We start from the raw sequence: 24411 nt of genomic DNA, 5'->3' as shown, positions 1-24411 counted from the left end.
CCAAGCATATTGTCACATCCCTGTAATCCTAACATTCAGAATGGCGAGGCAGGAGGATTGCCTTGAGTTCAAGTAATGCATCAGTAATTGAGATCACTGCGCTGGCAGAGAGGAGCTCTCATCTTGCAGTACCCATGGCTGGAAACTCCAGCTTCTGGAGAATCTGATGCTTCCGGCATTCCAGAGTATTTGTACCGAGGACCAGGTACTTGCAGTCAGAGATCCCCCTGACTCTGCCACCCCATTGTAGGGATTAAAGGCATGCATTACCACGCTCAAGTCTTTTCTTAAAAAATAAAAAAATAAAAAGGGAGGAGGGCTGGAGAGATGGCTCAGTGGTTAAGAACACTGGCTGCTTTTCCAAAGATCCTGAGTTCAATTCCCAGCAACCACATGGTGGCTCACAACCATCTGAAATGAGATCTGATGCCCTCTTCTGGCCTGCAGGCAGCCACACAGACAGAATATTGTATACATAATAAATAAATAAATACTTTAAAAAAATAAAAAGGAAAGAAACAACTTTTATTTATGATTATTACTGTGTATGTGTACATGATGTTGAAACAGAATTTCTCTGTGTAGCCTTGGCTGTCTTGGAACTCACTGTGTATACCTTGTTCACCTTGATCTCACAGAGATTTGCCAGCCTCTGCTTCCCCGGTGCTGTCATTAAAAGTGTGTGCCACCACTACCAGGGTCAAAAAAGATTTCTTTTTTTTTTTTAAGTTAAAAATGTGGTGTGGAGGTGCACGCCTAACAGGTGAATCTTTGTGAATAAGGCGTTCCCAGTCAGTCAAGAATAGATAGAGATACCCAGTCCTAAAACAAGCAAGACAGCATAAATACTGGAAGCTCATGAGAAGCAGTAGTTTAATGAAAGTATACAATGTGCAGAGTACTCAAATGGTTACAATGAAAAGCATATAAACTCTAAAATAAAAATTAGTAAACAATTTGAGTAGGGCATGTTTTAATACTGATACAACAGCAATAGCAGCTTTGTAAATATTTTACCTATAAAATTTCTATTTTTTGAGACAGGTTCTCACTAGGTTGCCCAGGTTGACTGCTGGCCTTGAACTTACATTTCCCTCCACAGTAGTCTTCCAAGTAGCTAGGATAACTGTCAGAAGCCACGATGTCCAGCCTATTTTATTTTTATTATTTTTATTAAATGAACCTTCTATGCCATAAGAATTATTACACTATTTCAGTTACATTGGTACAGTGTATATTGGTTTATTAATGTTGTAAACATTATAAGTGCTCCACAAAGTACAACTTTATTATGAATTCTTTATTTTCAGTAATCATTTCCCTTATTTTTACATAATACCAAACTAGCTAAAAGGTTTTCAAAAAAGCTCTGCTAGACTTGGTGGTACATGTCTTAATCCCAGCATTCAAGTGGAGGAAAGATCAGAAGTTCAAGGTCATCCCCAGCTAAATAGCTCTGGAACAGAATGGGCTACATAAAAACATGTCTCAACAAACCATAAACAAACAACCGTCTAGCTGGTTCACATTATAACTTTTCTGTATTATAAAAATAAATGTGAATCTCATAAATAGGCTGCCTCAAGGTGCTAAACACTGTCCCCAGGACTGAGTTCCAATCTGGTGACTTTCTGACAGTGTGATTTGACTTCTCAGAATAATGTCATTCAATGGAAGTACAGAGATTTGACATGGAGCTATAACTCAGTGGTAGGGTTTCTTACCTACTATGCAAGGCCCTGGTTCAATCCTCAGAACCAAAAAAACTTAAATAAAACCCTCCAGGAATTTTTAGGGGACTCCTAAATTACCTTTAGAGGTGCAGTGAACTGGAAAACTAAAATGTTAAGGCTGTTATCTCTGTGGCTCTTCCTATCAGACTAGAAAGTTGAGTGAACATCTGAAGTCTTTGGGGTTGTTTTTGCTTTTAATGGATAAGGGGGCCATTACCTTTATTCTTGGAAGCGTAGGGGTGGATAACAGCCATGAGAGGTTATCTTGGAAGTGATGGTATGGCTCAGTGGTGGAAGTACTTGCCTAGCATGCTTTAAGCCCTGAGTGCCCTCTGCCCCGGAGAAAAAGACAGTTACTTCTGCACCCTGAGTCACACTCACTTTATGGGAATTACCCATCTATTCTGCTTAGAACAGATGGATAGGATCCTGGTTGATGCAATACAGTGGTCACTGCCAAGAAGATATGTGTAGTAAACTGTGGGATCCCAGAAATAAACTGCAACTTTTCGGGGGTGGACAAATAAGGTAGCTAAGTAAAATATAAGTTCTCAGTTAAATGTGAATTTCGGGCAAACAATAACACATAAATATGTACAGATGGTTACCTATTAGTTACTCGTCTAGTTGCTGTGATGAAATAAATGCCTGTCTCAGTTTAGGAGGGAAGGGTTTATTTGGCTTACAGCTCTATTATACACTTCACCTGGAGGGAGGGAGAGGATCAATACAGCAGGAGCCTGAAGCAGCTGGTCACATGGCATCCCTGCTTAGGGGATGGTGCCACCCACAGAGGGTAGGTCATCCACCTCAATTAACCTAATCCAGATAATGTCTGAGAAAACCTATCTCCCAGGTGATTACAGATGATAGGAAATAGGCAACTGAGATTAACCATTATGTGTGTGTGTGTGTGTGTGTGTGTGTGTGTGTGTGTGCATGTGTATTGGGGATTGAACCCAGGGCTATGAACCTTCTAGACAAGTATTATATTCCCTGCAAAGTCCGAAATACATTTTTTTAAAAAAGAAAGTGCTCCTTATTCAATATTAAGGAGCTATTTCCACTAGCTCAGCATGTCCATGGACTTGAGTTTGATCTGTAATACTCAAGTATTTGTTGTTTAGTAGGATAGATTTACACTTAAAGCTTATTTGTGGTTTATCTATAATTCAAATTTAATTGAGTATCTTATAGTCTTATTTGCTAATTGTGACACTCTAGACTGGCAAGAATGAATGAAGAGCCAGGCGGTGGTGGTGCACACCTTTAATCCCAGCACTTGGGAGGCAGAGACAGGCGGATCTCTGTGAGTCTGAGGCCAGCCTGGTCTACAAGAGCTAGTTCCAGGACAGGTACCAAAGCTACAGAGAAACCCCATCTCGAAAAATAAAAAAAAAAAAAAAAAAAAAGAAATGAAGACCAGTGAGAGGCACATCATTATTGCCGGGGAATACCCAGGCTGGTAAAGACCAGGTAAAACCACCATGGACCACAAAGAATCCTTGGCAAAGCATTCTGGAAAATAGAAGTTTCATGCTGAAATCAAGAAAAATTTATTTGACTACAGGAAAATGGACAGGAGATATAAAAAATAGAGAATGCAAGGCTGAGGATATAGTTCAGGGTATATGTGTACTTAGCAAGTTGTGAGGCTCTGGGTTCAGCCCCAAAAAGAAGAAAAAAAAAAGTGTCTAGGGCTGGAGAGATGGCTCAGAGGTTAAGAGCATTTACTCTTCCAAAGATCCTGAGTTCAATTACCAGCAACCACATGGTAGCTCACAACCATCTGGTTCCCTCTTCTGGCCCACAGGCAGACAAACCACTGTATACTTATAAATAAATAAATCTTAAAAAAAAAAGTGTCTCAGTGAGCCAGATGAAACCAGCTACCTAAGGGGCCATGTCATTTTAGCAATGTGTCATTACCTTCTAGCCAGATGTGGTGGTTCACTCCTGTAATTCCAGCATTTGAGAGGTTGAGAACCGAGGATTTCCATGAGTTCCTGGCCATCCTGGGTTATAATTTAAGACTTCATTTCAAGCAAACACAGGGTCCTTTTGAATTTTTCAAGTCACATTGAATTTTGTTTTCTTTTTTTCCTTTTCCTCTAAATTACTTGTTTATTTACTTTAAGACTGGGTCTCACTGTATAGTCCTAGCTGTTCTGAAACTACTATACAGAGCAGACTGTCCTCAAACTCCCAGAGAACTTCAGGCTTCTGTCTTCTAAGTGCTGGGATTGAAAGCATGTGTCACTTGCCCAACTAGAGGGTCTTATTTTATGAATCAAGTTTGTAGCAATGAATGAATCAGCCTTAGATGAGCAGGAGCCAGGTTATGTTCTTTATTTTCTTTTTAAAATTTTATATTCTTAGTTACATGTCTGTGTGCCTATGCACATGTGAGTGCAGGTGTCAGTCTGGGCCAGAAGAAGGCAGTGAATCGCTTGGCTCTGGAGCTATAGGCATCTGTAAGCCACTTCAGTTGAGTGCTGGGACCTGAACTTGGGTCCTCTGCAAAAGCTGGAGTGCTCTTAACTGCTGAGCCATTTTCTCTAGCACTCAGACTATTTTCTTAATGTCAGAACTATGTTTATATAATAAACTAGTTATACCATTAATACTTTTTTTTAAACAAATTTATTAACTTGGTGTGTTGAAGGAAGCACATATCATAGCGTATATGTGGAAGTCAGAGGACCTCCTGTGAGAGTTCTTTCTTCCCTCCATCTGGGTCCTTGGTAAGTGCCTTTGCCTAATAAACCGTGTTGCCAGCCCCTATGAAATGAAATCTGAACAGCGACTCTAACCTAAATTGGCTAATTCCAGGGTAAACTTTACTTTGCAGATTACTATCATAATCATCAGAATATATCTAAATTCTCTGTTTATGTCACAATGTGTGTATGTCACATACATACTCACTCTGATTCTTCAAGTAGAATTACATTCATAGAGCTATACATATTTTAGTACATTAAAATTTAGGGGGCTGATCTGTCATCGTGTGGATTCCTCCTTGGAGTCAAGCAGAGCTGGTCTCAGTTTTGTTCATCGAAGCTGCTTGTATGAAGTGGCAGAGACTGAGTTGGGCTTTTAGGGTGCGCCAGCTATGTAAAAGAAAGTCACAGTTATAACATGAGTGATGTTTCTATGACCAACACAGGTCTTCTTCCTTGAACAAAGCTTTGATGCTTTTTGCAAGGTAGCATTAGCATTCCTAGCTACCTCCCCCAGCTTTCCTGATACAAACAGAAGCGAACAAGCCTTTTGTACGTGCTCTTTTTCCTTTCACTGAGATGTATATATACGACTACAGGAAGCAATGCCATTGTGCACCGTGAGGATAAAAACACACATCAAAGATGGAAGCGACGATGAAATGGTAACTCATGTCTGGAATCCCAACACTTGAAAGTCTGAGGCTGGACTGCTACAAGTTTGTGGCCAGCCTGGGCTACATAGTGAGAGTCTGCCTCAAAATCAAAACCAACCAAACAATAACAACAAAACTAAACAAAAGTAAAAGACTAAAGAGTAGGAAGGACACGATGAAACAGCTGCACTAACTGCGGACTTCCGTTTCCCAAAGGAATGTTCAGGTGAAAAATATGGATTGAGGCTGGGGTGGTAGCCCATGCCTTTAATCGCAGACAGGAGTTTAAGGCCAGCCTGGTCTAGGTAGCAAGTTCCAAGTCAGTCAAAGTTACAAGATAAGACCCTGTCTAAAAAAAAAAACCAAAGCGAAAATGAATTCCGGCATTTGGAGACTTAGCTCTGCTGAGAGCTATTATCATTTATTACAGGAGGTAGCAATTAATATTCAAGGTGTCAATTCGCCGGAAATAACTTCTGATAGAGGAATCTCATTTTGCAAGGCCTGCAAGGAATACAGACTCTAGAATGTCTTTTGCTTCTGTCTGTAATTTTGCATGTACTCAACTGCATTCTTTCCCTAGGGGCTACAGGGAATTCCCCACAGTCTGTATCTAATATGTGTGTATCTCATGAATACAATTCCAATCTACTGGAAATTTTCATCTGTGGATTGTTAAGAAGGTGGCTCCTCCTTAGCTGTATTGTCTAATTGATATTAATAATGTTAGCCTATACAGAGTTTTGATTAATAAAATAAATGCAAAAGGATGCTACCCAAGTCAGGGCTTAAAAGTTTCCATTAAGAACTATCTAGAACAAAGTTTAAGAAAACAGCTGTATTTTCCCTAGCTGCCAAGATAGCTGTATACTATCAACAGATAGTAGCTTTAGATTAGACCAGGTGCCTTGCTAATGGGTTTTAAGATAAACTATTCACAGAAAAATACAATCTTATTTACAAGGATACATAGCCAGCTGTCTGATTTGTTGTGTCAAGGTAAACAGTGCAAAGTGACTTAATTGTGGTGCCAGAAGACAGTGATTAACTCTCTGGACAAATTCTCACTTCAGTTTTAGTGGCTTTTGGTCAATTGCCACAGGAAAAGATTCCCAAACTGGCCAGGGCTACAAAATATAAACCTACTTGGTAGCCTTGAGAAAGAATTACAAGTCTCCCTTTTTATGGCCAAGGGCTAACATGGAAGACAGAAAAAATATATATATTTCAAGATTTAAAATGCTTTTAATGTCACTGTCCTTGGAGAGTGCTAAGTGAGCTTATCTGCGCCTGTGCCTCTGTCCCCTGCCCTGCAGCTCAGGGGCCTCTCAGCCCAACTCAGCATAGCATTCTCTCCGACTACACACTGCTTTTTCTAAACAGTCTCCAGTCCAGTCCAGGAAAGCCCAGCCTTTTATGAATGCTAATCACAAAATGTTAGTTTAAAATGTTTCCACACTTTAGTATAGGATATAGCACACAACTCCTCACTCCTCTTAGAATCCTCAGTAGTTTAGTATTATAAGACTACCTCTGTAGATTAGATAGCAAAAAGGCCTCTCCTTTTGCAGCTGTGGGTTACCGCCCACTGATTAGGGAGCTGACAGAGAGAAAGTGCTTCTCCCTTGTTCTGTGGCAGTTTATCTGGATTTATTACACTGTGAGCTGTTGGATGGACTCTGTTTCTCATCATTTTCTTAGACCTTAAAAGGCAATGCCTGAAAGATTTTGTAGGTATTTAATCTGTGAGAACAAAGGAGCAGCGTGGAGAAACTTGGGATATCAGGAAAGAGTCATCACGAGAGAAGGATAACAGCATGGATGAGAACTAGAAGGGAAACATCCAGAGCAAAGACAGAACTGGGATGAGAGACAGAGAAAGCAGGGAGGGGAACAAGGGAGCATTGTGAGAGCAACGTGAGAGAATAAAGAAGGAATCTATCAGAATAGGTGTCAGGTGCACTTTTCATAAAAAAAAAAAAAAATCCCTCAGATAGAAAAGGCCTTAGTTTCACGATGCTGTGGACCTTTTCTTTCGAGCCTTGCTTGTTGCCCAGAAGCTGGTTCTTTTGGACTGTGATATAGTTCAAAGTAGAATGCTTGCCGAGCAATTTTAACACCCTAGGTTTGGTTCTCAGCTAAGAAAAATAAAAAGGCAAACTTATAAGAAAAATGAGTTCATTGTAAGTAAACCTTAGTTACACGGCTACTTGAGACTGGGGGCAGTATATTTATATAACAATATGTACTTTTTTTTCTTTTTTGTTTTTCTAGACAGGGTTTCTCTGGGTAGCCTCCTGTTCTGGAACTTGTTCTGTAGATCAGGCTGGCCTCGAACTCATCAAGATCCACCTGCCTCTGCCACCTGAGCACTGGGATTAAAAACATGCGCCATCACCACCTGGCTCTATCATCTATCTATCTATCTATCTATCTATCTATCTATCTATCTATCTATCTATATTTATATCTATATATAAAATTGATACTTTGGTTAAGCCCTCTGTGGTCAAATTACTGTCACCTGTGCCTGGGTGCAAACTCTAGGCAGATTTGTTTTCAGTTAATGGAAGCATAAGAGGGCTGGGTGGGGAAAGCCACTCTAACAATCTTACTGCTGATCTTCCTAAGTGCATTTTTGGTAATACAACATAAGGCAAAATTTCATTTGTGACTTTTGCTATTGCACAACATGTGGGTTTATTATTATTATTATTATATTTTCATCTGTTTCCATGGTTCCTGGTATACTGTACTAGTTATTGTGTGGGTCAAGGATAGCAAGGGTTTTTGTGCTAACAGAGAAAGGAAGTGGCTAAGGCCTTCCCTTTATCTTAGGAGTCTGTGGGGCTTCTGCCCCACAGGAAGAAGGAACTACAGTGTTCAGAGCCACAAAGGCCAGCAATCAAGACCTAGCATTCCAGCAGCAGAGACAGGAGATGGCTTTTCTTCTGAACCAGTAATAGAGGATATCAGGAAGACTAAGACAAACAGGTGGGAAAAGAGGAGATCAAGGCCAGTCGCTTTCCTTGCTTTTCGTGGGGCTCATCAAGCAAGATGGAGAAAGCTGTCCAACCTTTCCCTAACAGTGCACAGCACAACCAGACTTATAGCTCGATCCTGCTTAGCAACTGTCAGGACTATTTTAGAGACAGCCACGTTGCCACTTTTCAGATTGATGTATATGCCTGGCAGGATGGGACACTGCTGTTCTCCTCTGGCTTAGATCTTTCTCCTCTCTGACATTTATGATAGGATAACTCTTTTCTTGTTCATTCCTATTCATTTTTTAATTGTCTCTGCCCGAATCATTACCTATGGAAATCTTCCAGGCTAGACCATCTTTGCTAGGTCATTTCCTGTTTCAGGTTTCCACACAATCTTGTTCCTTTCCTTAATAGCACTTACTATGGGATGGGACGAGAAGGGATTATTTGGTTCACTGGACTGAAAGGATCAGGGCAGCAGATCTGTGGAGGCCTTTTCTATAGTCTAATCCTGGTACTCTAGCACGGACCTCACCATTAAACCATCAGATACTCATTAACAAAGGGGAAAGGATAATCCTAGCTATATATCAAAACAGTTTTTCTTCACAGAATTTTATAACGTCAAATAGTTAAAGCATTTTGCAAAACATACAGAATGAAAATGATCATTCTTTGATTTGTTTGTTTGCGTTTGCAGTACGAGAAGCTGAACCCAGGTGTCCCACGTGCTGGGTGAGGGCTCTGCCTTTTCCAGTCTCTTTTGGCTGCTGCTGCTGCTTCTTCCTCTTCCTCCTCCTCTTCCCTTTTGTTCCCCCCCAAGACAGGATTTCTCCATGGCAGCCCTGGGTGTCCTGGAACTCACTCGGTAGACTAGACTTGCCTTGAACTCAGAGATCTGCCTGCCCCTGCCTCCCAAGTGCTGGGATTGAAGGTAACACCACCGCCTGGTGAACAGTATGCATTCTTAACCACCGAGCCCCTATTATATTAATTAATTACTATGAGAGCTACTTTAGGTAGTGGGACATGCCCATTATCCTAGAACTAGGGAAGTTGAGTCAGGAAGATTATGTACTTTAGGTCAGTCTGGTGGCTACATAGTGAGACTCTCCTTCAAAATATATAAATATATAGACTGTCCTTCTAAATAAATTAGCTTATTCTTCCTTCCTCCCTCCACCTTCCAGACTAAGCCAGGCCCCCATGCATGCTGGGCTGTACTCTCAGCACTCATATAAATTACTGTTCAGGAAAACAAACCGGAGGACTTAGTTTGGATTTTAGCTTTCACAGACTCACCTGGAACTTTCTCCTTAAGGCCCGAGTCATGACAGGAGTCAGTCCAGTTCCTGTTTCCATATTTTCTTTATTGGTAAGAGGGGTCCCACCTGGGCTCCTGGAAAAGCGTGGGAAAATATCAGAGCTGTGCTTTATCCCGCTTTTCTTTTTTTAATCTTTCTTATTTACTTATTTATTATGTATACCGTGTTCTGGGATGTTTGCTTACGTGCCAGAAGAGGGCACCAAAAGTAATTCTAGATGCTTGTGAGCCACCATGTGTTGGGAATTGAACTCAGGACCTCTGGAAGAGCAGGCAGTGCTCTTAACCTCTGAGCCAGCCTCTCCCCAGCTCTATTCCCACTTTTCAAACTGCCTTAGAAAACACAAGGATAAGAGACTTACCTGTCTACATCGACTTTCCTCAGCAGTTTCCGCAGATCTATTTGGCTTTTACCGGGAGTACTGAGAATAAAGATATAAACATTAAAACTTTCCAGATTTCACTACTTTTCCAAAAACAGATCAAATTTATAGGCAAGCTCCTAGAAAGCAGTTCTTTCTGTCACATTAAAAAAATAGAAGCTGTAGCCAGGCAGTGGTGGCGCACACCTTTAATCCCAACACTCGGGAGGCAGAGGCAGGCAGATCTCTGTGAGTGCGAGGCCAGTCTGGTTTATACAGCTAATTACAGGACAGCTAGGGCTGTTACACAGAGAAACCCAGTCTGGGGAAAAAAAATTGAAGGACAAAAAGAACTGAATTCGTCCACCATGCAGGAAAGACATGGCAGAGGGCGCATAGGGATCTGGTTACACTGCCATAGTCAGGAGTCAGAGAGAGGTTAATGAAATCCAAAAACAAAAAGTGTGTGTGTGTGTGTGTGTCTTTGTGCCACAGTTCACATGTGAAGGCCAGGCCAGAGAATAATGCAGATTTGGTTCTCTCTATACACCTCATGGGTCCCAGGGATTGAACTCAGGTCTTCATGCTTGGCAGTAAACACCTTTCTTTACCTGTTGAGCCTCTTGCCAGTCCTGAAACTGGAAGTTTGAAAACTGACTGTTTAAACAGAGTGTCACGTAGCTCTGGCTGGCCTTGAGCTCACTAGTAGCTGATGACAACTTTGAACTCCTGATCTTCCTGGCTCCTGTATCTACTTCCTGAGTGTTAGGATTAAAGGCATGTGCCATTACACATGGCTAAAAAACTTTTGTTAATATTTTATTTTTGCCTCAAATTTGTTATTAAATCAGTGATATGTCATATAATAGACAGCCTCTTGGGGGAGGCAATAAAGTGGTGAATGCTCAGAGAAAAAAGACTAGAATTATAAAAGTTAAACAAATAACAATAACAACAAAATCATCCAATATGTTATCAGTAGCTGTCTCTAATGATAGGAAGAACTTAGGTTGGAAGTTGAATGAATTACACAGATCCAAGTGAATTACCTACATGAGTTTTGTTTTTCTCTTTAATTTTTCTGTAGGTTTCAATTTTTTCTATAGTGAGTATATGTAATTTTAAAAGTTAAAAGTGCAGCAGGGTGTAGTGGCATATGCCTTCAACCACGGCACTTGGGAAGTGGAGCCAGGCAGATCTCTGTGAGTTTGAGGCCAGCCTGGTCAAAATATCAAGTTCCAGGACAGCAGGGACTTCATAGAGAAATCTTGTTTTGAGACAAATAAACAACACAAAACAGAAAGTTAAAAATGGCCCCAAAAGGGGTCAGTGAGATGTTTCAGTGGGTAGAGACACTTGCTGCCTAAGCCTGACAGCAATGTCTTGTCCCTGAGAATTCATGTAAGGGTGAAAAGGGAGACCAACTCTACAATATTGTCTTCTGACCTCCATACAAGGGCAGTGGCATGTACATGTTCCCCTACCCCAACATACACATACAACAATAATAAATTACATTTAAATCTTAAAAAGAAGCAAACGAAAATCAGCATTTTAAGTAGCAATGGAGCATAATAATGTGCAATTCCTTACATTAGGACATTTTTAACGCGTGTTGCTAATACCCTGGAGTTGGGCTTCAGAGTAATACGCTGCAGATCAGAGACAGTAACTAGTGGATTCCGTTGCTCTGGTGGCGGTGGTACAAGCTTTAAAATGAGACATTAAAGACACATATTCAAATATCATTCTAATGTAAACACACCGAAACAGCAAATGTTTCCCTGCCAGAGTGTACATTTTCCATGATTCCATTCTTTATTTCAAAGGTCAAGGGTGCTCTCTCGGGCTGGAGAGATGGCTCAGTGGTTAAGAGCACTGCCTGCTCTTCCTAAAGGTCCTGAGTTCAATTCCCGGCAACCACATGATGGCTCACAACCATCTGTAATGAGGTCTGGTGCCCTCTTCTGGCCTGCAGACATTCACACAGAATATTGTATACATAATGAATAAATAAATATTTAAAAAAAAAGGGTGCTCTCTCACACTCCCCCCTCTCTCTCTTGTGCTTTACTAGACAGGATCCCATTGGTTAGACCAGGCTGGCATGGAACTCATTACTGTGTGGCCTTGAATTCAAAGAAATCCTCCTGCCTCAGTCTAAGTGCTATGATTAAAAGTAGGAGGCACCACACTATCTAGTGTGTTTCTATCTTCAGTATGTCTCTCTGGCTGGCCTCTTGACTCTGAACTCCTGTTTCTTTGCCACTACCTCCTAAATGCTAGGATCCTTAGTGTGCACCGTTGTGCACGACGTGTGTATGAGTGTATATGATGCAAGTGTGTATCCATGGTTTTGTGTATGTGTGTGTGAATATGTGCATGGAGGTCAGAGGTCAATGCCAGGCATCTGCATTATCACTCACTATCATTTTGAGACAGGGTCTTTCACTGAGCCTGGAGCTGACCTGCTAGCCAGTGAGTTTTGGGGATGACTGTCTCCACCTCTCCAGTGTTAGGAGCATATGTGGGGCTGCTTTTTTAAAACATGACTCTTGGGGATCTGAACACAGCCCCCATGCTTGTATGACAAAAACTTTACCAACTGGGCCATCTCTCCAGCCTATTTATTTGTATTTTTTTAGTACTGGAGATTGAACCTAGGACCTCATTCATATTAGGCAAATGCTCTGTCATTGAATGTATACTCAGCCTCAACAGAATAACTTCGATACACAGGTTTACCATATTTTCCCAAAGGAACAATCAGGTTAAAAAAGATGCAAGGCATGGCATTGTTTCTAACACTTGTGAGGTTTAGGTATGAGGTATTCAAGGATGTGAAGCTGGCCTGAGTTAAGTAGCAAGAAAAACACACCTGTGAACTTGGGGGATAGCTCAGTTGGTATGGTATTTACAGTGTTAACCCCAGCATTTGGGAGGCAGAGGCAGGTAGATCTCTGTGAGTTTGAGACCAGTCTGGATTATTTAAATTAAAAAAGAAAAAAAAAAAGAGTAAGTCCCAGGACAGCCAGGAAATAAATAAATAAATGAATGAAAAAGTGTAAAGTGTAAAGTGATAGAGAAAGCCACCCTGTATTACCTGTGGTCTCCGCACATGCACCCACAAACACACAAATATAACACATACACTACCCCCCAGTCCCAAAGGAAGAAGGCCTTGCATGTACAATGTCCTCTTACCTTCTTCCTTTCTTCAATACTCTGTGTCTTTTTCAATTTTACAGTGAGTAGATCTTTAACTGTTATATGCATGGGTCCATCTTTCTTTAACGGTTCAGTCTTAAAATACATGGAGAGGTTTGAATTAAAATGGGCATCAGGACATCTAGTGAAACCCAAATCCAAGTTTACTTTGTAAAGATTCAGAGTTGAAAGTTAACTCGTTATTGTTATTTATTTATTTTTGATTTTTGCTTTCCCCCTACCATTATTTTTGAGACAGGATATTGCTATGTAGTCCTGGCTGTCTTAGTACTCCATATCTGGTTTAAACTGGCCTTAAACTTCTGGCAGTCCTTTTGTCTCAGCTTCCAGATGCTGGGGTTATAGGAATGTACCACCATACTCCTCTAAAGTTAACTCGTATTTACCCTAGGGATTAAACACATTCTATGCCAACAAGCAAGAATGACAGGGGTATGAGAGGTGATGGTGTAGGTGTGGGTGGGTGGGGTGGTGCCAGAGTACCTTAAAAGTTTTTATTTGGAGCTGGAGAGATGACTCAGTGGTTAAGGGTACTTACAGAGGTTCTGAGTTCTGTTCCCAGTACCCATGATTCACAACTACCTATAACTCCAGTTCCAGGGAATCCAACACCTTTTTCTGAGCTTTTCAGGAATGTACATGGTACACAGTCATATAAGCAAGCAAAATACCCATTCACATAAGAAAACAAAATTTTAAAATTAAAAAAAAATTATATATTTTAATGTACAGTTGTGTTTGTACTGCATTTACATATGGGCACGGCATCCATGTCTCATGGATGCCTTCAAAGTCTATAAGAGGATGTCAGATCTCCTGGAACAAGAATGATAGATAGTTGACTCTCACCATGTGGGTGCTAGGCACCCAACCCTAGTCCTCTGCAAGAGCAGTAAGTGCTCTTAACTGCTGAGCCATCTCTCCAGCTCCTCTGCACCAGAATCTTCTTTGTATGTTTGTTTTGAGACTGATCTCAAACTCCTAATATATCCATAAGCTCACTACATAACCAAGGGTGACCTTGAACTTCAGATCCTTCTACTTTTACCTCCCCAGTGCTAGGATTAGATATATGTTCTAGCCTTGGAAATAAAGCTTTGAAAATGTACAATAATTGGAGCAAGGTATAGATGTGTGTGTGTGTATGCACGCGTGTGCTTGCATATTATATATACCGTGTGTGTATGTATATTTTGTGGACTACAGTTCAAGCTTCTCAAAAGCTGAAGCAAAAGATCACAAGTTCGAAGCTAGTCTGTGCTACATAGTGAGTTCTCGGTTAGTCAGAGCTACAAATCAAGATCCAGTCTCAGAGAACAAATAAACAAAAACTTCCAACAACAAAAGCCTAAAACAAAACAAAGGAACAAGAAAACCCCAATAATTCCATTCCATTGGCATACACCGGTAAGGCCAGCTACTCGAAGACTAAAGCAGGAGGATTCCTTGAGCCTAATAGTTCAAGACTAGCTTGGGCAACATAATGAGACTACATCTAAAAACAAAAACTAACTTCAACCCTCCCATCCAAAAAATCAACAAAAAATTTATAACTAAAATCAGAACAATTAATAAAATTAAGATATAGAATCAGAACAAAACATAGCCTTCATAACCAGGCCCTGGGCTCAGCCTTGAAAGGCTGTTTGGCTTTATCCTCTCTCAGTCTGACTAAAACCCACTGCTCCTGACTGTCTCTTACCTGAAGTGTTCTAGCAGTGCCAGGTTTTCTGCGCAGCAGCAAAGGTGCTAGGGATGCTGGAGGTGGAGGGAGAGGAGGAGGAGGGGGAGGAGGAGGGGGAGGAGGAGGGGGAGGAGGAGGGGGAGGATGACTGACTGGCTGTGGCAGTGTAGGAGGAGGTACAGTTTGGGATTCTCCAGGGGTTGTTGGAGCACAGGCAGGCACGTCTGTAAGTTTATCACTCACGCCACACATATGACAACGGCTTGAATAAGAAGAATTTTCTGAGATGGTCTGGAAGATAATCATATTTGACAAATAGACAATAGATTAATTTGGTGGTGTGTGTTTGGATTTTTTCTCTTTTCTTCCTTCCTTCCTTTCTTTCTGAGACATTTCACACTCTGGCTCAGGCTGGCCTGGAATTTACCCAGAATGACCTTAAACTCAAGTTAAACTGTTTCCTATCCATCTGGGCATTAGGGTTACAGGATTCTGTGGTCATACCTGACAACAAATTTACTTCAAAAATCCCATTGCTCAAGGGGCTAGAGAGAAGTTTGGCAATTACAAGCCTGCAGCACCTATAGAGGAATGGGTTTCATTCCCAGAGGAAATGGGGCAGTTCACAACCGTCCAACTCCACTTCCAGGAGATTCGACACCCTCTTCTGGCCACCACAACCACACCCAGGCTTTGTTTTTTGTTCTTGTTTCCAGCAGTGAGGATCACACAACTGAAATATGTGTGTGTGTATGTGTGTGTAATAACTTGTATATATGTTCCTATATATAAGGACAAGTATCATGAATATCGAGTAATGCCTGCCTTGGGAACAGACAGGGACTATCGGGAGAACTCTTTCCCGCTAACTTAAATTTATCATGGTTACCCATAAATAAAAGGATAACCTCATTTCTTCAAAAAAAAGTATCATGAATATCTGTATCTATATCTCATACAAATATGTCCATTGACTTAATGAACTAGTTAGCTGATTAGCTATTTTGAGATGAGGATCTTGCTGATTAGCCAGTCTGGCCTAGGCTCATGCCATGTTCTTGCTATTTGGGTTTCTGAGACAGAGTCTCACTCTCTAGCTCAGAGTGACCTGGGACTCACTGTGAAGTCTGCTGGGCAATCCTCAGGCCTCAGCCATAAACTACGACACCTAAGGAAAAGTGTTGACACTGGCTGCAGGGGGATTCTTGGCCTCTCCTATTTCTTTTGTGTTTATTGCCAGGCTGAGGCATATTGCCAGTCTGTGCATGTCAGACAAACAGACTGCCACTGACCTACACCCTCAGGCTCATCAATGTTACATGTGCACACTCATCGCAAGCTAGTATTTATTACTTGAAACCCTCTCTTCCTTCACATTGGGGGGCACATGTGGCCCATGGCAAGCAAATGCTTTACCATTGACATATCCCAGCTAAAAGCAATTTTTGTGAGACAGGGTCTCAAGTATTTCAGGCTGGCCTTAAAGTCCCTGTACTGTTGGAGATGACCTTACTTCTAATCCTTCAGCCTTGACCTCCTAAATGCTAAGATCAGAGGTGCATACCACCATGGCTGATTTATGTAGTACTGGGGCCTCCTGCATGCTAGTTGAGCATCTACCGACTGAGCTGATCCCTAGCTATTTCTGCAAAAAACACAAGAATTTTAAAATATGTCTTCATTTTATGTTTTATGTGTGTGTGTGTGCCCGCTTGTCTGTATGTGCACCATGAGTGTAAATGCCTGAAAAGGTCAGAAGAGGGCATTAGATTCCCTGGAATGAGAGTTATTGGCAGTTTTGAACCAACAAATGTGGGTGCTGGGAACCTGGGTAATCTTTAAGAGCAGCAAGTGCTTTTAACCACAGAGCCGTTTCTCCATTCCCTCCAGCCCCAGCCGAAAATTTTGATAGCCATTTCCTTCACCATTCCCCAGTAAAGTTTCATTAATTTATGTTCTTCTCAATAATGTAAGAAAGTGTCTATTTTCCCCAATTTTTTTTTTTTAGCTTTTTTCTTTTCCCAATTTGATTAAGCTCAACGTTGTCCATCGAAATTCCTTTTCTACTTCTATTTTGTTTGTGTGGCTGAGATCATTAATTGTTCCTAATAGACATTTAAAAAATTAGTTTTTGATTTTAATTACATGGTTGTGTGTACATGTGCATACATAAGAACAGGTACCTATGGAGGCCAGGGGGGTTGCAGGTGTAAGACTCCTAGTGTAGGTGCTAGAACCCAAACTGGATTCCTTGCATGAGCAGTATACTCTCTTACCTGGGGAGCCATCTCTCCAGTGCCCCCTTTTGCCTTCTTCCTTCACTGAAGGAAGTCTTTCTGCCTGACATTTGAGAAAATAACCAAACTCAGATCCAGAGTCTTTTCCTATTGTAATAGTCTTTTCAGATAAACTCTTTGGATTTGTTTGTTTGACAACACCAACCTTCAGTGTTTCTTGGAGCTTGCATAAATCATTTTTCAAAACACAAAATTGTTGCTTTAGACTGTGAAGTTCTCTGTGGTAGACTCGGGAAGGGAAGATGGCATCTCTCAGTACTTCTAAACTCTGAAATCCATAAAGAAACAAGCCTGAATCTAATGAGCAGCATGCTAAAGAAAGCGGTGTCACAGAAGTTTACGTAAGCAAAGACAGGTGCAATCTCACAAAATAATCCTATCCAAGATTAGCCTCGGGGATATGTCAAACCGAAAAACCATACAAGAACATAAATACTAAGTATGGCAGAACAAAAACAAAAAAACATATTGCTGAGGACGGGTTGATAAAACCTATACCTGGGCTACACAGGTCTGACAGTGATTGTATATGCACCACGCTCTATTCGTCCAAAGGTTTAGTGCATCTTTGACGCTGGGAAATCTGAAGCTCCAAGGTTGTCTTAGCCAGTTTCTGCTTTGGGGTATATCTGTTGAAGAAGTAACCACTCTGTGGAAGAAACAAAACAAATAGAATACCATAGGTCTTGGCTGGGCATGGTGGTGAACACTCAGAAAGCAGAGGCAGGAGGATGGATGTTTGGCAGCTAGAGTTTCAGGCAGTTGTGAGCTGGCTCATTTGAGTGCTGGGAATCAAACTGGGGTTTCTTGGAAGAGCAGGAAGTGCTTTTAATCACTGAGCCATCTCTCTGGTTGATGAATTTTTAGTTTTTGAGATTGGGTTTTATGTACCCTATGCTGACTAAATCTGAACTCTGGTCCACCTGCCATTATCTCCAAGACAACATTCCCCCCAGGAATACAGGTGTGAGCTACAAGCCCAACTCTATCTATCTATCTATCTATCTATCTATCTATCTATCTATCTATCTATTTATTTATTGTGAGAGTGGTGCGGGAGAATTGTCTGTATTCTGTCAATCATGCATTTTAATAAAACGTTGATTGGCCAGGCAGGAAGTATAAGTGGGTCAACCAGACAGGAAGTAGAGGCGGGGCGATGAGAACAGGAATATTCTGGGAAGCAGGAAGCTCCCTCTGCCATTCCTGCCCAGACCACTGAAGAAGCAACATGTAAGCTGACAGCTGAAAAAGGTACCAAGCCATATGGCTAACATAGATCAGAATAATGGGTTAAGATAAGTCATAAGAACTAATAAGTAGCCTGACCTAATGGGCCAATCAGTTTATAATCTTATGGAGTCCTGTGTATGATTTTCCTTGGGGTATGCCGGCTGTGGGGTACCGGGTGGAAGAGACCCCAACAAGCCAGCCCTCACTACATAGGAGAATTGTCTGTATTCTGTCAATCACCTATTTTAACAAAACACTGATTGGCCAGGCAGGAAGTATAGGTGGGTCAACCAGACAGGAAGTAGAGGCGGGGTGATGAGAACAGGAATATTCTGGGAAGCAGGAAGCTCCCTCTGCCATTCCTGCCCAGATCACTGAAGAAGCAACATGTGAGCTGACAGCTGAAAAAGGTACCAAGCCATATGGCTAATGTAGATAAGAATAATGGGTTAAGATAAGTCATAAGAACTAATAAGTAGCCAGAGCTAAGGGCCAATCAGTTTATAATATAAGCTATAAGAGTTAATAAGTAGCCTGACCTAATGGGCCAATCAGCTTTATAACTTATAGAGATCTCTGTGTGATTGATTTTCTCTGGGACTTGCCAGCTGTGGGGTACTGGGCGGGAACAGATACCCTAACAAGCTGGCCCTCATGTTACATGAGAGCTTTAGAGTTAAAGGTATAGCTTAGCAGTAGGTTTTGTTTGTTAGTTTTGTTTTTTATGTCCATGATCGACACCCCGAATTTAATCCCTAGCATACCAAAAGTAAAGTAAAATCAGCTGGTTGTGGCGGCACATGCCAAGCAACTAGAGGAGAAATAGGGGAGGCGTTGAAGCTGGAGAATTCCAAAAGCTCAAGGCCAGGCTGGACTACAGTCTGTTCCAGGGCAGCCAGGACTGGAGATAGAAAGGCTCTCTCAAACAAAACCAACAAAGTAAGAACCTATCACTCTACACAGAGGAACCTTGTCTTGCAAAAACTACAAAGAACCTATCATCATCAACAACAACCTTTTGAGAGAGGGTCTCACTCCATAGTGCAGGATGGCCTGAAACTCACTGTATAGCCCAAGATAGCCTTCAGCTCTCAGCAATTCTCCTGCCTCAGCCTCCTGAGTGCTGGGGTTACAGTTAGCATGAACTACTGTGGCCAGCAATCATTGTAGTATAGACACATTTCAAATTTTACATGGGACATGCCTAAAAATGATTTATTTGAGGGATGCAACTCAAATTTGACTGGGTGTGCTATATTATCATTGGCTGAACTGGTAACTCTATGCTGATGAGATTTACTATTTCCTGTGTTCTCCATTATACCTTACCTTTCTGGTGTGGGTGGTGGAGGGGGAGGGGTCAATAGCTTAGGCTGGACTCGGGAGGCTTCTTTTTTCTTAAATAATCTTTTGGCTTTGGCTCTTAGCTTTCTTCTTCGTTGTTTGAACTTGGGCATGATTTCTGTAGAGAAAAATTTGAAATTAAAAAAAGTTATGTATGAATGTTTTGCCTGCCTGTGTGTGTGTCTGTCTTTATACCATTTGCATGCCTGCTACTTTCAGGGGCCAGAAGAGGGCATCATATCTCCTGGGAACTGGTGTTACAGATGGCAGTGAACTGCCATGTGGGTGCTGGGAATTGAACCTAGGTCCTTAAGAAGAGCAGCTAGGGCTCTTAACCTTGAGCCATTTCTCTAGTACCTGAAATATATATTTTTATTAAAGAATAATGTATACATATAGAAAATGTATAAGCCTTCAGGGCATAGTTCTATGAATTATGATATAGGACTGTTATATACCCTCATATACATCATCTTGGTTATTTTTGGTTTATTCCAATTTTTTTCCTTCTTCTCCAACCTTGAGTAAGAAATAAATTGTAGTTGTGGGCATGCTGGTTCAAACCTCTAAACCCAGTGCTGGGGGATGGTATTTGAGGCAGAAAGATGACTGTGAATTGGAGAACACCTCAAAGTGATTCTGTCTCCAAAACATCTAAAAAGCTGAGTAGAGTGTACATACCCGTAATCTCACTACTTGGAAAGTGAAGGCAGGTATATTAGGATTCAAGGATAGCTTCAGCTACTGAGTAAGTTCAAGGCCAGCCTGGGTGAGACTCTGTCTCAAAACAACAAAACAAAACAAAAACCAGAGAGAAAAAAGGTTATCAGTATTCTGGGAAGAAAATGTTAACTCAGATTTAAAGTGTCTCTGGAGAGTCTTCCTTGGAATTTACATTAGTCTCTCAATCAGCTTTTGTTGTATTCATTGATGAAATCAAACGAATTCTTCTTTATTCTCTGCAACCTCCTTCTCCCCAGCTGGAGACCAAACCCAGGGCTTTGCCCTTGTCTAGGCAAGTGCTCCACTATTGAGCTATGCCCCCTCTTTTTAAAAAGTCATTTTGAAACAAGATCCTATGCATCCCGGGCTGACCTTTGAACCCTCATACAGCTAAGAATGACTCCTGCCTCTGCCTAGACTGCTGACATTACCTCGAGACTGGCAATGTCACATTGGGGTTATTTAGTGCTGGAGATCCAAGCAGAGGCTTCCTGTATGCTAGGAAAACTGGCTACAGTACTTAGCTATTCCTTTCCTTATAGTAGGAAAATGGCTGTAGTGGATTATGGATTGATATTAAAAAGATAGACTTGAGATTCAGCAAGATAGAATGAACATCTACTATGATAGGCAGATGTCACAGTGGGAGGGATCATTTATAAAATGCCCCCATAAATGTGGGGTACATTCCCCTTTTCCTCTGTCAATCTTCAATCTCCTCAACTGACAAGGAGGATTTTAGTCCTAGTTTTATGCAAAAATAAGCTGAGGGTTAGATTAGATATCTGCCTAATGTAATACAATAAAGTATAAAAGCACAGACCTGTAAGTCTTCAGAGACCATGAATTTTCTTAATAGACTATGGGGCAATAGTCGCTTAAACAGGCTATATACACTTATCCAAAATCAAAGACCTGCTTTAAGACAGTTATTTTGAAGCACTAAAGATATTACTTAACATATTTATGTTTTAACATATACCCTTTTCTGGATATATAAAAAATTCTGGTCAGGCATTGGTGGAGCACGCCTTTAATCCCAGCACTCGGGAGGCAGAGGCAGGTGGATCTCTGTGAGTTGGAGGTCAGCCTGGTCTACAAGGGCTAGTTCCAGGACAGGTTCCAAAGCTACAGAGAAATCCTGTCTCGAAAATAATAATAATAATAATAATAATAGATAATAATAGTAATTCTGGGTTCCTTTGATCTGAAGCTCCAAACGGGCTTTGCTAGTTTTAGCTGTTGATCCCTGAGGAACAAAGGTGTTACTACTCTAGTAGCAGACATGAAAATGGTCTGCTTCAGATTTAGATATGAATAGGAAAAGTCAGTGAAACACACATTTAAGGCCCTGAGTGGTGGTGCACAACCTTAAAACCAACACTTGTGAAGCAGAGGTAGATGGATCTATGTGAGTTCAAAGCCAAGCTGGGCTAATAGCTTCTTCCAAGCAGGTCACAGCCATCTAGTGGGACTTTGTCTGATAAGTTAAGTCATTCCACTTCTGTTCACTTGATCACTTTTCGGAAATAGGTATTTGCATACACTTCCTCAGCCTTCAGATTATCAGGACACCTCTCCACTTCCTTTACAGATTAGAAAAAGTGGGAAGAGCCTTGGTATCAGCAGTATAGTCCTGACAGCTAACCCTCAGGTTAAAAGGTAACAGTGAAGTGAAAGCATCTTATTGGTTAACTGTCAATCAAATTTATAAGATTCAAATTTTTTTGAGACAGGGTCTTTGTTATGTAGCACAGGATGGTCTGGAACGCAAGATCCTCTTGCCTCAGCTCCTAAATGATAGGATTATAGGCACACAAGGCATACAAAATCATGACTGGCCTTAAACTAGATGTAGCCCAGGATGCCCTTGAATGCCCGCTCTTTCTGCCTTCATCTTCTAAGTGTTAGAGTTACAGTTGTGTGATTTCTTACCTTCCTATATTTTATTCATCTATTTCCTCAGCCTTACAACAAAGCAACAAACAATTTTTTTTTTCATTTTTTCAAGACAAGGTTTCTCTATATAACAGTCCTCGCTGTCCTGGAACTTGTTTTGTAGACCAGGCTGGCCTTGAACTCACTGAGAACCACCTGCCTCTGCCTCCCAAGTGCTGGGATTAAAGGCGTGACCCATCACCGCCTGACCCCATTACATGTTTTATCCAATAAAGGAATGAAAGATACCATCACTTTCCAGTATCAGTCAGCAACGATTCTCTTTTCACTTAAGCAATATCCTCCAAGTCTAATACTTTTAGGGTGTGTGTGTGTGTGTTGGGGGGAGGGGTTAGTTATTCAAACCAGATCATATCTTTACAGTTAGAGGGTGGATCAAAAACTTCCAAGTATGGGGGGCTGGAGAGTTGGCTCAGTGGTTAAGAGCATTGCCTGCTCTTCCAAAGGTCCTGAGTTCAATTCCCAGCAACCACATGGTGGCTCATAACCGTCTGTAATGACGTCTGGTGCCCTCTTCTGGCGTGCAGACATACACACAGACAGAATATTGTACACATAATAAATAAATAAATATTAAAAAAAAAACAAAAACTTCCAAGTATGAAGATTCAACAAATAGCAGAATGATCATTGGCTCATTGGCTGATCTAGCTCAGTTGGAAGAGTGCTAACCTCACATACAAGACGCTGAGTTTAATCTCCAGTGCCACGTCAATTGTCCCGTTGGCACACAGGCCTGTAATCCCAGAACCCCAGAGGTGGAAGCAGGGGGATTCAGAGTTCAGGGTCATCCTTTGCTTAGCCAATTCCTTGCCAACCTGGGTTACACAAGCTCATCTCAGAATAATAATTAGTCTTCTCATAAGCTGACACTGCTGCTTCTGCTAAAACTCCATCAGGTACATGAAAAGTTCTTCGGCTTCTAAAGCCGTGGCAGCAGCGGAAATGACAGTTGCCATTTCATCACCAACGTTCTAAAATACATTTTCACGCCCACAGAAATTGCCTTCTGTCAATTTAATTTCACCCTGATTACTGTGACATGATTACTGCCATTTTCCTATAGTTAGTTAATGTTGTTTTATTGTGAAGTATTGCTTTTTTCCCCCCGGTTCTTTTCTGTGTCTCTCTCAGAGTGACCACAGGTCTTTAGTGTCACCCAGCACAATATTAGCATGTAGTAAAAGGGTGCACTTTTATATCGATGTTGGAAGTAACTCTGTATCAAGGAACAACGTAAAACTACCCGTCAAAAAACATTCCTCCACAAACGTAAACGTGCTGAAGAATCGCGGGCGGGAGCATCTGGTTAAATACATATTCTTATCCAGTAAAATTGGATGCACCCCGATAATTTGCATTTGTCACTAGCGACCGAAGAAGCTAAAGCCGCTAGTCTGTGGACCCACTTTGAGACAGAGCAACGAAAAAGACTGAGCAAAAGGCAATAGCTTCAAAACATATATTGCAAGAGTGTTTAATAAAAATGTGGCTCGGATGTTGCCAGCGGAGCTCTTGTCCTGCCCCAAACCTTCCCATTTCTACTCCCTCTCCCTCCAAGTCCAGCTCAAGACCCACCTCCTTCAGCCGTAAGAACCCAACCATCAACAGTTCGAGTAACGGTAGATGGGACCAGGTAACAAAGAAAAAATCGTCCCTGCACTTACTAGTCTAAAAGTCTGAGGACTAGACGAAGTTCGGGTCGGAGCCTCTTCCACACCATAAAGAAAAATTCAAAATTAAATCCTTGCCGAGGAGTGACCAATCGTAGAAGTGTTCTCTACACGGTTCGTTGTCCTGAAAGGACCCAAATACAGCCTGGATTACGATTGGCTGAGGGCGCATCACATCCTGGCCAATTGGAATTGAGGCGCTTCTTGTATGAATAAGGGAAGGCGGGCGAGAAGGGGCGGGGAAGTCGAAGAGAAAAGAAGGTGTGTCACATCGCCTAGGCCGGCAGTGGAAGCTCTTATGGCATTGGCTGCTGCTGTTTCCGAGTACACCAATCGTAAACTCTTTCCCAAGTATGAAATTGAAAGTGGAGAACCGAAGGCAGCCAATGGGAATAATCACATATTCAGCAGCCAATCCTCCTACGGCGTTTTGTGTCTTTGCCCAACAGGAAAGTGTGTTTCATAAGGAGGGGCGTTACCCAATC

At 41.5% G+C, this 24411-nt stretch overlaps 1 protein-coding gene across 4 annotated transcripts; it reads right to left on the bottom strand.

Moving 5' to 3' along the window:
• Window positions 1-856: 856 nt before the first annotated feature.
• Window positions 857-24332, bottom strand: Prr11 (proline rich 11). Of its 4 annotated transcripts, XM_048446797.3 has the most exons (11): window positions 23921-24331; window positions 20253-20348; window positions 19557-19689; window positions 17493-17643; window positions 17140-17262; window positions 14716-14988; window positions 12990-13088; window positions 11379-11494; window positions 9786-9845; window positions 9402-9498; window positions 857-4846 (listed from the first exon to the last, which is right to left on the bottom strand). In XM_048446797.3, exons 3-11 carry the CDS (start codon window positions 19682-19684, stop codon window positions 4778-4780), a joined length of 1116 nt encoding a protein of 371 aa, XP_048302754.3. In that variant the 5' UTR covers window positions 19685-19689; window positions 20253-20348; window positions 23921-24331; the 3' UTR covers window positions 857-4777. The 4 variants fall into 4 exon arrangements, with proteins under 4 accessions (XP_048302754.3, XP_048302755.3, XP_048302753.3 ...); XM_048446798.3 differs by lacking the exon at window positions 20253-20348 and having other exon boundaries at window positions 23832-24332; XM_048446796.3 differs by lacking the exon at window positions 20253-20348 and having other exon boundaries at window positions 23921-24323.
• Window positions 24333-24411: the final 79 nt, after the last annotated feature.

This window comes from Myodes glareolus, chromosome 9, assembly GCF_982192425.1.
Source record: "Myodes glareolus chromosome 9, mMyoGla1.1, whole genome shotgun sequence".
Lineage (NCBI taxonomy): Eukaryota > Metazoa > Chordata > Mammalia > Rodentia > Cricetidae > Myodes > Myodes glareolus.
Note: the sequence above shows the minus strand (reverse complement) of the source record. Positions and strands in the feature narration are given on the sequence as shown.